Below are 13114 nucleotides of genomic sequence, written 5' to 3'. Positions count from 1 at the left end.
AAACATCCAGGAGAGAATGTTCTTTCTATTTGATAATCTACTGGTCTACTGCAAGAGGAAATCCAGGTGAGTCCCTCTGTCTTTATGGTTTTATAATGGGACCTTTCAGAAGTTTTGTGGGTAGAAAATGTGATCAGTTACTGATCACTCATGTATCGCCTGTTGCTCCGTAGGGCTGAGTCACAGGTGTGACTTGCCTCTGTTGTTAACTATTGCTATTACTTAGACTATACGTGAAAGAAGTCATTATATGGTAGGATAAATATGCCAGACAGTTATGGGGCCCCACCCTGAGAAGTACGCAATCTAATGGCAGAAGTTGATACAGTGCAGAAAAAACACAGAGTGATTTTTTTTTTTAGAGCTGGAAAGCTTCCCAGAGTAGGTGGGTCTCCAGGAGTGATGTGAAGAAGGAGGCCTCGCCAACTTTCATTGTGAGGTCATTCCAAGCAGAAGAGGGTGACCTGAAATGTGAGCCAAGCAAGGGGAAAGTGGAAGACTGAGAAAACATTAAATAGATGCAGGGCACAGAGGAGTGAGGAGGAGATAAAGATTAGCAAGTTGCTGTTTAGCATTTGCAGCCCATGTGCTCAGTGCATTGTCTTCCTTTCTTATCCCAGGAACAATTGTTGTATCATTCCACCTTACCAAACTTAAGCATTATTAACACCTACTGCTTACTAAAATAGCATTGGCAGTGTGGAGGAAAATTTGCTTCTGCAGCAGTTATACTTAAGTTCTTAAGCTTTTCACCTTCACAGCTCCATGTCTTGGTCTTTTCTGATTTTACAATGTATTCTCTACACTCCAGATTCTCCTTCTCCCACCTTTCCTGTAATATCCTCCCCCTTCTTCAAGTTATACTCCTTTACTGATGATGGCCAAGTTGAATGGCCACCCCTGTTAGAAATTCTCAAAAACTAGAGTGTTCTCTCCAAAGAAAACTTCTGTATCTCAAAATTTGGGTTTATTTCCCAGTTTTTGGTTCAATGGAAATTTCAGATCCGTTAAGCTTGAAAAAAATTATTCCAGTAATGTTCAGACTGTTTGAGTGGATAATGCTGAAACTATACAACCTAAATACAAAATATCGCCTGAGAACTGCATTAGAAAGTATTAGAATGTAATATAAACATTTAAACTGGGGGGAAAAAAAGGACACAATTCAGTTTTATATGGCTTCTAATGTGACCTAACTGAAGCATTCTGACTCTGCTGAAATGAAGCAAGAAAGGTGAAACATTTTGTTTTGACACTTTACCAGATTTGTCAAAGTCTAAACTTTCACATGAAACAGAGTTCAGAAATTTATGTGTCTTTGAAAACTATTCCTTAAAAACAAACAAAAAAATCAATTTGGTATTTAATCGTCTACTTCAGAGCTCTTAGAAACTGGGTTTCTAGTCCTGTTTGTAGTTCGGGTTAGCCTAGTCCCTCCCGCGCTGTCAGGCATTTTTCCCAGAATACTGAGATTTAGAAAACAAAATGTTCTGCTGCCTTTTAAAGCCACTCTCTGTTTTTGTACAGAAGACACTACTGAGCTACTCTAGGTTGGCTTGATTGTGGAGGAGGCTGTTGTAACACTCCTGGTTTTCCCAAAGGGTTGATACTGTTCGTCTTTGTTTAATGTAGCTTGAACTGATGAAATGTCCAGAACTTGATTTCCATTAAAGAGTAAAATATTTTATTAAGTCAGCTGGGAATTGCCTAATGTAGAAGATATATTTAGGGATCAGTGAGCAACTTTAATTTTGCATATTTCTCCGGTCTAGCTGCTATTTATAATTAGTCCAGGATGGATATTAATGTCTATCCCCTTGTGCTGATGTGATTATTTGGCCAGCTGCTTGGCAAGGAACTGACTTGTTAGTGGGACACAGATTTTGAGGGGGAAGAAGAAAAACACCACACCAAAAAACTGTCTGTGTCTTTTCCTAATTTGAAATTGAATGCCTTGGTTCTCATCTCGCTTATGCTATGCTTGTCTTGCAGAAATCACGGGAGTTTTTCTTTATTAAAAAGTGCAGTCAGAATCCAGGCCTCACTCTTTGATAAGTAGACAACAATGCAGCCGTTAGAATGCTGGCGTCAGATCTTTTCGCAATAGCATGAATGGGGAGTAGCACTGATGAGTCCAACTGAAGACGTGTTTAGAATCAGAATTAGATCTGTGATTTTAGATCTAAGACTGCAATCTTGTCTTTTGCAGAAGCTTAGAGAAGTCTGACAGACCGATGACATACATGTTCAGGGCTGAGCATTGTTCTGTGTTTCTAGCAGGATCATAGACTGCTGTTTAAATTGAATCCTGATGTCAGAAACAATACATTTCATGTGGGGAAATGCGCTGAGTATTTAAGGGGTTTTGCTAAGGCTGCCCGTCGTCTTTAGGAAACGATCTAACAGCTCCAAGATCTCACTCCCCATCAGTCTGATTGGATGTAACTAGATGGTCATCACTAAATGTGAATTTGTCACTAAAGTTAGTGGCAAAAGGAAGAATTGTCTGAAAGACTTGGTGATTCTCCCCTCACCGCAGTTTATCATAGATATTTCACTTTGATGGACATTTTCTCCCCAGCTGTTTTTTATTGCAATATTCTTTGACTCTTACGAGCTCCTGGCAAATTGCCCCCGCAGTCCCTTCAATGCAGAGTTTGGAGAGCTGCCATCTCCAATGATGATCATTTGACCAGTTGTGTTTTGGTTCCCATAGCAGGGTTGTTCTTAGATATTAGCTCAGCAGGTGTCAGGTGGGTAGTTTTAAACCTATTCTAGACATAAAAATCAGAACGTAACTAGCAATGAGAAATGCTTTCCCGAAATTTTTTATAAAACACTTCAACAGAGAGCCTGTAAAGCTTATGGATAAGGATGTAAACTTTGCAAAATCACCACAGCAGCACTTTCACAAATGCCACATACTTTGAAATTTAACATACATCTGTCAGACCATGTGACAGTAGCTTCTTTACATGTTTCACGTCATATTTGAAACTTGGTACACATACCACAAATTTATCAAAGCTTTAGGCAAACAACGTTTAATTGTGCTGGCATTTCAAGCAGTCATCAAGAACGTAAGTCTTGGAGGCATCCCAATCTTCACATAATCTTGCAAAATAAGCTCTTTATCGTTGCACTGACAGTGAATGTATGCTTATCTTTGTGAGCTGATCAAGTATTCCAGTTATTTAAAGTCAGTCACACAGTCAAATACCACAAAACAACTGTATTGGAATCGAATCCTTTTTTGATAGTCATATCTCAGGTTGATTTACACGTATGTTACACTGTTTGCTTATGTGTTGCTAACAGTCTAAATTCTAATTGCAGAGTTACTGGGAAAAAAACATCTAAACGGACAAAGTCAATCAACGGGTCCCTTTATATCTTCAGGGGACGAATAAATACAGAAGTCATGGAGGTGGAGAATGTGGAAGATGGAACAGGTAAGAGACCAAATACTGCCTTTTAAGAACACAAGAAGTCCAGATCTTGTGTTGGAAGTTGGTACAAAAGTACTCATCTGTTTCCTCTAATGACATCTGAAGTAAACTATGTAACTTCTGAAACCTTCACCATCAGACCTACTTACAGAGCTGAAAGACTGGCCGGGCTCTCAAGCACTAGCCCTGCATTCTGAAGTGACCTTGTGGAGAGTTTGTGTACCCAGAAGCTTGTCTATTTTTTCTCCTAATCCAAGTTAATTTAGAAAAAGATACTTTATCTTCTTTCCATCCTTTCTTTTCTTACATCTTAAGCCATTACAGCTATAATAACAGAAATTGTGGATCTTCTTCTCATTTAAAATGCTACCAAATATTAGTCTTAGCATCAAATCAGTAGCATGGAATGTGGCTATAAATGAAATATGGGAATGGCAGTTCTGTTATGGTTCTTGTGTTCTGATACAAGCAGGAAGACTGGATGAGTTTCTGACTGCATCCACAAAGGCCGCACCAGCCCCTGCTCCTATTGGAATAAATCAGGAATTAATATTCCTTTAAACTGTTGACACTTGAGAGTTCCCATGTCCTGTGGACAGAAATCCTTCCAGCACGAGAAGTTAACGTGTCCTCAGAAAATTCAGAACAAATAACCTGAACAAACATCATAGACCTTCTCACTGATGATGTTGTATTTAAAATATTTTCGTTCTTCTTCTGGGCTGGAATTACAAAGTGTCACTCCTAGGAGTGTCTGTTAGCGTCACTGTTAGGACTGAGTCTGTCTGTCAGTTTGAACAGGCTGGCCGTGGATACGTCTGTTAATGTTTGTACTTTCAGAGTGACAAGTAACAACCAGTCACATGGACAGTCAGTAAGACTGATGCATGAGCAACACCTCCAGAAATCAAGCTCTTTGAAGAAGAAAATTTTGATAAGTGTCACACACTGACTTGATGGAAGTAGCAGGGCTCCTGTTCACTGTGTGCGTTGTGCTTTGGGTTTTTACAGCAGATTACCACAGCAATGGCTACACTGTGACAAACGGCTGGAAGATACACAACACAGCCAAAAACAAGTGGTTTGTCTGTATGGCCAAGACTGCAGAGGACAAACAGAAGTGGCTGGATGCTATAATCAAGGAAAGGGAGCAGAGAGAGAGTAAGTGTGTCAGGTATTTTCTAATGCACTGAATGAACCTGTGTACAGAGGAGATTTGTATATGCATGTGTAAGTATCTTGAGTATCTAACCTTAATGATAAAAATTGCCAAATCAAGTGATTGAAAACAACTATTTCTGAATGTGTACCCTGGGGTTTTTATGGACTTCTGTCAGTGTGTTTATCAAATAAATAACTGACTAGAGTCAGTTCCTTTGCATTGAATTACTGTGGGGAAAAATGACATTTAATTCCAACTTTTTTGTCTTTTATTTGTAAATGAGATGAAATTGGATCATATTTATCAGTAAAAGGAAAAAAGAAAATCCAGCTTGCAGCCTTTTTCCAAAGGCAGTGACGCAAACATCTCACAAACAGCCTCCGTGATTTTGAAATCAACCATATTCCTCCATAAACTGCTCTGTTTGACTAAGAACAGTGATAAATGTATGCAGATGCTTGTCACTTTTATTGCTTCTTGTGGTATGAAACAAAAACTAAGCTTATCTTGAAATGGTGTTGTACAATGGAAGCAAGCTCACAAAGCCACGAATCAGGCTGGGTGATAAAAGTTCTGAGTTCCTTTAAAAGTCGGAACTATCATCCCCAAGTGAACCTACTTCCCTGTTTGCTCAATGGGAACAATTGAGCAACTGAACAATTGAACAATTCTCATTGCCAGAGAAAATTTCACTTATTTTAAAAGATTCTGTGTCTGACTTCTAGAAGTGGTTTCCCCTCTGCACACACAAGTCTGTTAAAGGTGTAATTGCTTATCTTTACAAATATTAAAAGAGGTCAGTCTGAAACCCTCTTCTGGTAATGTGTTTTCAGAACTTGTACTTGCTAAGCAATAATACTTAAGATTTTTGAAGTATTTTGAGAATGTTACAGATCTGTCACTGAAGCTTAATGAAAGCAGAGAATGTAATTCCTTTAAAGTCTTTCGAAATCCAAACCTTAGTTTTTATGTACTTTGCATTTAATCTGCTAACCGCAATGCACATTGCACTGTTATTTGTTACCATGGAATATAAAACATTTCTAACACACTTTATCAAATTAAAACCCCAATACACCTTTGGATAATAGCAAGGCTCCTACCTTCAAAATGTAGACTGGGCATGGTGTAAATTCAAAAGAACTACCTGAAGGCAACAGAGGATATCACTTTTGATTTTTACTCATTGATTAATTAGTTCTGCATCCCATTCTACTGTAAAGATTCTGATTTTCCACATGATATATGTTTTCAATAAAATACATTTCTTGGCTCTTTCTATTACCCTCAAGAGTCCTAAATCATATGTCTAAAAGATGGAGTGAGTCTCCATTTCATAGTGAGTTTTCGCTTTGTGAGGTCACTAGTGCTCTGAGGAATTTCCTGGGATCAGGTAAAACGTATGAGGAGACAGAAGGTTCAGTAAGTAACAAGACAGGACTAGAAAAACAGACAATATATAAACAGGGAGCTTGAGAATACAGGGAGGGGGCAGCAGTGAATACTAGGAAAGGAAGATAACTGTTCCTGAATCAACAGTTTCTCAAAGTTTTCCATGCAGCGTTGGCTGGTAAGAGTGGGGGTTTTCTGATGCCTTGTTTCACATAGTTTTATGATGCGGCAGCTGATGACAGACACTCAGGATAAGCATAGGTATTCTGGCAGACTTTCCAGGCCGTCCTGGAAACATCTCCTTTGGATCAGAATACTTGCAAAGTCAGAGAGATAGCAGTGTTTGGACTAGAAAGCCTGATGAGATTCCCAACTCTGCAGGATGAGTTGGGTAGAATGTGCATTCCAGTCTGCCATTTACATCAGAGCCTGGGGAATTCGGTGATGTAAGACCAACAGGAAACACATATACTATTACACAGGCTGTTTTCTATCACAAGTTCACATTGCAAATTAGCCTCAGCTACATGTGTCAGCATTTGCATTGAATTGGATCAGTCTTGGGGGAAGAAGAGGATGGAAGAATAATGGCAGTAAGCCAGGAGATCTGTGGAGCCAAGACCTTTAGCCAGATACTGGACACATGAAAGAAATACTGTATTTGAAAGACAAAATGTTGTGCAATTTTAATTTCTGAAACATACATTTCAAGCCTGTAAAACAAATGCATTGTTTTTTAAAAGGTAGAAATCGGCTCTGATGACATAGAATACTATTACTTAATTGCAGTATCTTGCCATAGAGCTACAGGATTTATGCCCGGTTGGGTAAACTGCTCTTCCTGAAGATTGTATAGTTTTCATTTTCTAGCCTTATATAATCCCTTAAATTCTGCCTAATGTCAATCTTTGTAAAAATCAGGCACGTAAGTACAGGGCCAATTCAAGCTGCCTGTTTTCAAGCTAATCTTAGAGATGTCTAAAATCTGTGCCTCTGTTTTGCGCTCCAGAGCTGCCTAGATTTGCAAGTTCTGCAATAATAGTCGGAAAACAAAACGATTTGTTTCAAGCTAGAAGAGACAAAACATGTACAGCAGCAAAACAGCCTTTCTCATGTGCTGTCCTCCTAAAGCAATTTTGAATCTAAAGGGAAGAGTGCCGGAAAAGGCCAGTTATGACGATAGTTGTAACACAGACACCTATTGTTTTCAGAGATATCCTCCTGACAGTAGCAGTTTTGAAGTTAACATGAGTTATGTGGAAATTCAGACAAGGTGGACGTGGAATTTACTCTATATCCAGTTATCTATCTTTCCTTAAATCATTCAGTATTTCTTTCATTGACTGGGTAATGTGATTGTCAGACTGTGTTTTTAGCCTGGGGTGTTAGTAAATAAGCTAATTAAGAAAGGATGAGAAATTAATGTTCCTGACTACTTTTGTTTTATTTAAGGATGTGAATTTGATTTCAGTGGTTTTGTAGCTTTGGCTTCAAGTAATAGAACACTCAAACTCATCTGCTATGTCAAGCATTTAGCTGCCTCAAACAAGCCTTACGCCAGCAGTTATTTCAGGGTCAAAAATGAAATTGCAGCAGGAAATCTGTTTCAGAAGGTGTATGTATGTATGCTTTGAAACTTCTCCATGTTCTGTAAGCCAGTGTACTTTGTGTGATGTGATGTAACTGAAAGTTTAAAGCTACTTTTTAAAATGGAGAAGAAAGCTGCAAGCATCTTGGTGTTGCTAAACTCAGCAGTTACAGTTTTGTACACAGACAAATAAATGACCTAATTTCCCCTTTTTTTGAAAATAATTCGCTTAATTTTTATGTTCCTACCATTTATTTCTGTTGGCCTCAGCTTTTGACTTCGAGCAAACATTTTATCTGATGTTAAAGATCTGAAGGAATTTCTGCTTGATATTCCAGGTTTGAAACTGGGAATGGAGAGGGATGCGTATGTCATGATTGCAGAGAAAGGAGAGAAGCTGTACCAAATGATGATGAGCAAGAAAGTGAACCTTATCAAAGACAGGAGGAGAAAATTAAGTACGGTTCCCAAGTGCTTTCTTGGCAAGTAAGTGGCATTTCAGTTGAAAAGGCCCTTTCATACCAACTAGAAGAATGGGCTCTGGATTTTCTGGGGATGGCATTGTGAGGTCAGGTCAGATGTGCTTTGATGCAGCTTAATTGAAAAGGCCATAACCCCCATGACAGTTGTGATTTATTAAAATTAATCATTGATTTCTATTTCACCTCATGTGCAGGCTGTGTAGTGCCGGCTTGTTCTATTGTACAGAACTCATAACAGCTGTTTCAAATCGGCAAAAGGAGTAAGAAATACCTTAACTCCCACAAGCTCAGAGCTGTTGGTGGCCTCACCTGTATCCTCTTTGCTGGTAAGCAAATGCTTACCAGGTGATGTTTAAATCCAGCAGAACTGTCCAAGTCTCAGGACTGAATTTAGAAGTTTTCTGTTTGTCAGTTCAATAGGCAGAACTGAAATTTTGTGCGTCAGGAGACCTGATGCATTTGTTAGAAATATAGGGCTTTATTGGCTGGAAAAAAACCTCTTTCATTCAGGTGAGATGTTACAAAATAATTCTTAAGAATGACACGTATGAGGCAATAGAAGAGAGACCCCATGGAGGAATCAGATCAGAGATTAGGTACTGCAGCAGTGGGGCTGTTGTGAGGAAATGTCCTGCATGGCGCACAGAGACACACATCAGTTGACCTGAGAAGGCTTTTCTGCCTCAGCTGTTTATGACTGAAATGATCAGCTGTGGGAGGAAAAAGAAGAGTTCTGCAAGACAGATTATCCATTCATTTCCCTTCCCTTCCCTCCCCTGGTCCCTGTAAGGGCAGTTTGCAGGCAGCTTTCCTTGTGTACAGGGGGTGGAAATGATGCATTGTCTTTCTGCCTGCCAGGAGGCAAGCTGGTAGCATAGGTTGACGATCTTTCAGCTGTTAGAAGAGCTCTTGATTGTTGGTGACTTGGTTGCTTTTTTCTTCTTCAACCCCCACCCCAATTATCTTGCTGGATTTAAATTGGAAACCTTTAAACCTTTTGGAGGCATGATACAGCATTTCCTATTTTCCATGCAGCAAGAAGTACCAGATCAGAAACTTAGATACTTCCAGTGCCGATATATATGAGTCTTTTGTGGATCCCCTTATATTTTGCTTAGTCTCAAACCTTACCTGGGACTTCCTGCTACTCCTTTTTCTGTTAAAGTGCCTGTTTTCTTACATGCTTCACAATCTGCCCTGCTCATTGCCCTCAATGTGCTTGACAGACACCTGACGCTCCTGTAGTGAGGACTTGACCTAACTTTGCCAGTGGGTAACTGAGCCCAGACTGAGATACTGACAGGTATCCTGATCTCTGTCAAAAGCATTCTTTCTGACAATGTTCCAGCCTTCCCCATGGAAAATAACGCTGCTGATATTTTTTTAACAGTTGCTTGTTGGTACAGTCCTGGGCAACTCATTGAGCTGCAACCCAACCAGTATAATCCAGTTGTGACTTACGGACTTTTCCTATCATTCCTGGGGCTTCCCCTGAACAATGCACGTCGGCTGTGACCTATTAATTTTTTCAGATATTCCTGCCTAAGGGAGTCACTAATAACTGTGCTGGAATATACCGAGTAGTTTTCTGCTATGTGCAGCTGAAAGTAACACTCAGGCCACAAGAAATAACTTTTCTTTGCCCTTTAGATATCAAATAGCATCTAATAATTCAAGAGAGAAAATGTGTTTGCAGGCAAAAAAGAGTGAACTAATCTTTCTATCTTCAGAAATGCGTTTTTTTATAAGGCTGTTTGTTGAACTTAACTTCAACAACTGACTTGTTTGAGTGTTAATCCATTTTCCTAACCACTTTTCGGGTGTGCTGGCATTGAGGCATGTGACTAGTGATACAGTGGGAAAGATGTGTCTTGGTGCCAGTGTGTGTAAAGTTTATGCTTGCCATGCTTCCTTTCAGCACTGTGCTAAATCGATTGCAAGACACTGAACTGTATTGAGCTTGTAATAGAGAGGATCTCTTAACCTCAGGAGATTCCAAATGTGTCTGATCAGATTGCACTAACCTGAATGAGCTGGATTTTTCTGTGTAGTCCTAGTAGCTCTTGTAAGTCCCTCATTTCAGAGGTGTACTTGGGAGAAGGTGTCCTGACTCACATGCCAGATGAGGACACAGCACGGCAGCGCTGGAACTGAGGATACTCTCAGTTAGGCTGGAGAGCTGCATAGAGCGAGATGAGGAAACAAATGAAGCTTTGCTATCCGCTTTTTGAATTGTTGCTTTTTTAGCAACAGTCCAGCGTATACCTGAAAAACCTCATGAAATATTTCTGGATCATGCACTTTTCACTGCTTATGAAGTCTTCAGAGCAAGTGATTACTGATTTTATTTATGAATCAAATGCCACCAAAGTCTTAAAGTAGCTCTTAAGAAAACCATCCCATGGTTCTGAAGCTTCAGGGCTGAGAAAGCAGCATTTACAGCTCGCAGTTTAAGAGTTTGAGAAGACTGGCTTACATTGACTATCTAAATAAGCTGCAGGGACACAGTTGTGAGTAAAAGAAGCAGGAAAGCTAACAGGGTGGCAGTGTTCCACTGAAGTTTTGGGCAGCTGTGTAAGTGCTGTGAACTGTGATAGACCCATTGCACTTGATCAAAAAATGTATAGCAACTGGGCATCTACCCATGGTACTTGACATGATTACAGTCATCAGCCAGCACGTCTGTGATGGGACGCTCCGCAGAGCGAGTATCTTGTATTCTCAGTAATAAGTGGGGAGGATCATTCTTACTTCTCCTCCCTCTGCAGGTTATTCTGTTTCAGTTTTTAAATACATTTAGAGTTCAGAATCACTGGGAAATTGAGAATGAGCTTTTCTTAGGAGACAGAGTCTGAGTCATCACTACAGTACTCCGGCTTTAGGCATTTCACAAAACTCTGCTGGTTTCCATGGGATTCCCCTGGCATAGTTGAATAGATCCTGCTGCTGCTTCTGCACTCTTGACAGTTACAGAGTAGCCCCTCAGCAAACCAGAGTTTTCAGCACTGAAGTTGTTGTTGTTATTCTAAAGGCAAAATGCAAATACTACCTACAGCTTAGATGAGTCATTTCTGATAAACATGAAGAGACTAAAAATACTTCATTTAGAGCCCACAAGTGGAGGCATGGATACTGCTTTTGATAAGCAGCAACCCTCTGCACACTGGCAAGCACCCAAGTGGTTTACTGAACTCAGGTTTCCCAAAAGTCGCTCTGAATTCATATATTCCTTTTGTTCTTCTCTATGAATTTAACACATTTCTAGTATAATTGCCAATTAACCTGGCAAACAACTCAGCCCCCAGGGGCGTTGGCAGTGCTGCGTTTGTCAGGCTTGCAATGTCCGTTTTTCTGTACTTAACTGTTTCTAATTAAGTAACATCCTATGTACCGATCCATTTTTGGCTTTTATTTTGCCCATTGCCGCTGACCAGAGAGAGGTTTTGGTTTGTGCTGCATGATCAGATACTTTTGTAATTTAGAAGCATCTGTCTGTAATTTAGAAGCATCATTTATGTATCTGCAGACACCAAGTCCGGTAAATGACCTTAAATGAACCTGTCCATGGGACTTGTGCGCTCTCTTACTGTTCTGGACTTGAATTCAGTAGGTTGAATTTTCTGTCCTACCTCCTACTGTGACTCTGTTAAAGCCAATGCAATTACTCCCCCGAGGGAGGGCAGACATCAGACCCAGTGAAGAAAGGTGATCGTATGTAATCAAGTCAGCCCACGAACACTGCTTGGAGGGATTGCTTGGATAGAAGTAGCTGTTTGCTCTACTGCCCAACTTCTTGTTTTTAAGGTCATCAGTTAATCTTGCTTTCCGTTTCCACCTTGGATGTCTGGATTGCTCAATAAAATGAAGGTTTGCAGCATTTTTATAGATCCAGTCAGATGGTCTTGCCTTTTGTGTGCGTGCTAATTATGACGAGCTAAGAGGAATGGTGGGAAAAGTCATGGACAGGAGATCTGGATCTTCTGCAGAGTACCACCTCTAGAAATGTAGGGAATCGAGCCACCTAGTAGAGGTATCATCACTTAGAGTAGTTTTCATGTTTGCTTCAAGGAGAAAGTCTCTTGTGGTTGGCTGATGACTTGCAGAGGCACATCGCTGCTTACGTTCAGAGTGAAAAAGCTAACTGTTCCTGTTCTGCCTCACTTTGCAGTGAGTTTGTGTCATGGCTCACAGAGATTGGAGAGATAAGCAAACCAGAGGAAGGGGTCAACCTGGGACAGGCACTCTTGGAAAACGGAATCATTCATCATGGTGAGTGCTCCATGCCGTAAAGAGATATCAGATTTCAGTAAAGCCCTGGAAACGAGGGTGGAAAACTGAAAACTGCACCTGTTCACATGATGTTCAAATACTTCCCTGTACCATACCTATCAAATCCTCAAAATATTTAATGGTTTTTGGGATTAATGAGTGGGCAAATTCACGTCACAAAAAAAAGGACTTGTTGGGTATCCTGAAAGTGTCGTGAAGCAGTCGATTGATTTTTCTCTGCAACATCTTCATTGCAGGCTCTGTCAGGTGTATATTCCTTTGTATGATGTCTGTTTGAAAATCTGTAGTGATCAATAAATACTGCCATAATTTCAACACTTTCAGCAGTGTCCTTTTTCTCTAAATGCAAATTCAGAGCTCAAAGAAAGTCATGCTGTTATATCTACTGCTCCCCCTGATTCACATGCCCTGAGTAAGATGCATCTGATTCAGTTTTAGTGTTGCCTTTAGTTGAGAGTTCCTGATGTTGGTGTCTGCTATTGCTAGACAGTGGAAGGTATTTGCAATGCCACATTTACTTAAAAAAATAGCCACTGAGATTTTGATAAATAGGTAAAGTATCCCATTATGTGTGTCCTAATGTAGCAAGAACTTGAAACTGAAGCACCGTAATGAAGCCTTTACCCCTGTTCTGCATTAGGCAATATCTTTTATCTTTTGTTCTCACTTGGCATAACATTACTGTCAGGTGGGAACTGCTGATCTCTCAGCCTGCCTGAGAAGCAGGGCCGTAGGAGATTGCTAAATGCTG

At 40.1% G+C, this 13114-nt stretch overlaps 1 protein-coding gene across 1 annotated transcript in view; it reads left to right on the top strand.

Moving 5' to 3' along the window:
* PREX1 (phosphatidylinositol-3,4,5-trisphosphate-dependent Rac exchange factor 1) overlaps positions 1-13114 on the top strand; it is a gene marked incomplete at its 5' end in the record, with an annotated part of 86981 nt that overhangs the window by 31621 nt on the left and 42246 nt on the right. The window contains 5 exons of the mRNA XM_010145375.1: positions 1-66; positions 3337-3452; positions 4461-4610; positions 7930-8077; positions 12242-12342. The exon at positions 1-66 is cut by the window's left edge and continues 8 nt beyond it. Of these exons, the coding sequence (XP_010143677.1) occupies positions 1-66; positions 3337-3452; positions 4461-4610; positions 7930-8077; positions 12242-12342 (581 nt within the window). The remainder of the gene's footprint in view (positions 67-3336; positions 3453-4460; positions 4611-7929; positions 8078-12241; positions 12343-13114) is intronic.

This window comes from Buceros rhinoceros, unplaced genomic scaffold (assembly GCF_000710305.1).
Source record: "Buceros rhinoceros silvestris isolate BGI_N320 unplaced genomic scaffold, ASM71030v1 scaffold10781, whole genome shotgun sequence".
Lineage (NCBI taxonomy): Eukaryota > Metazoa > Chordata > Aves > Bucerotiformes > Bucerotidae > Buceros > Buceros rhinoceros.
This window is presented reverse-complemented; position numbering and strand designations above follow the sequence as displayed.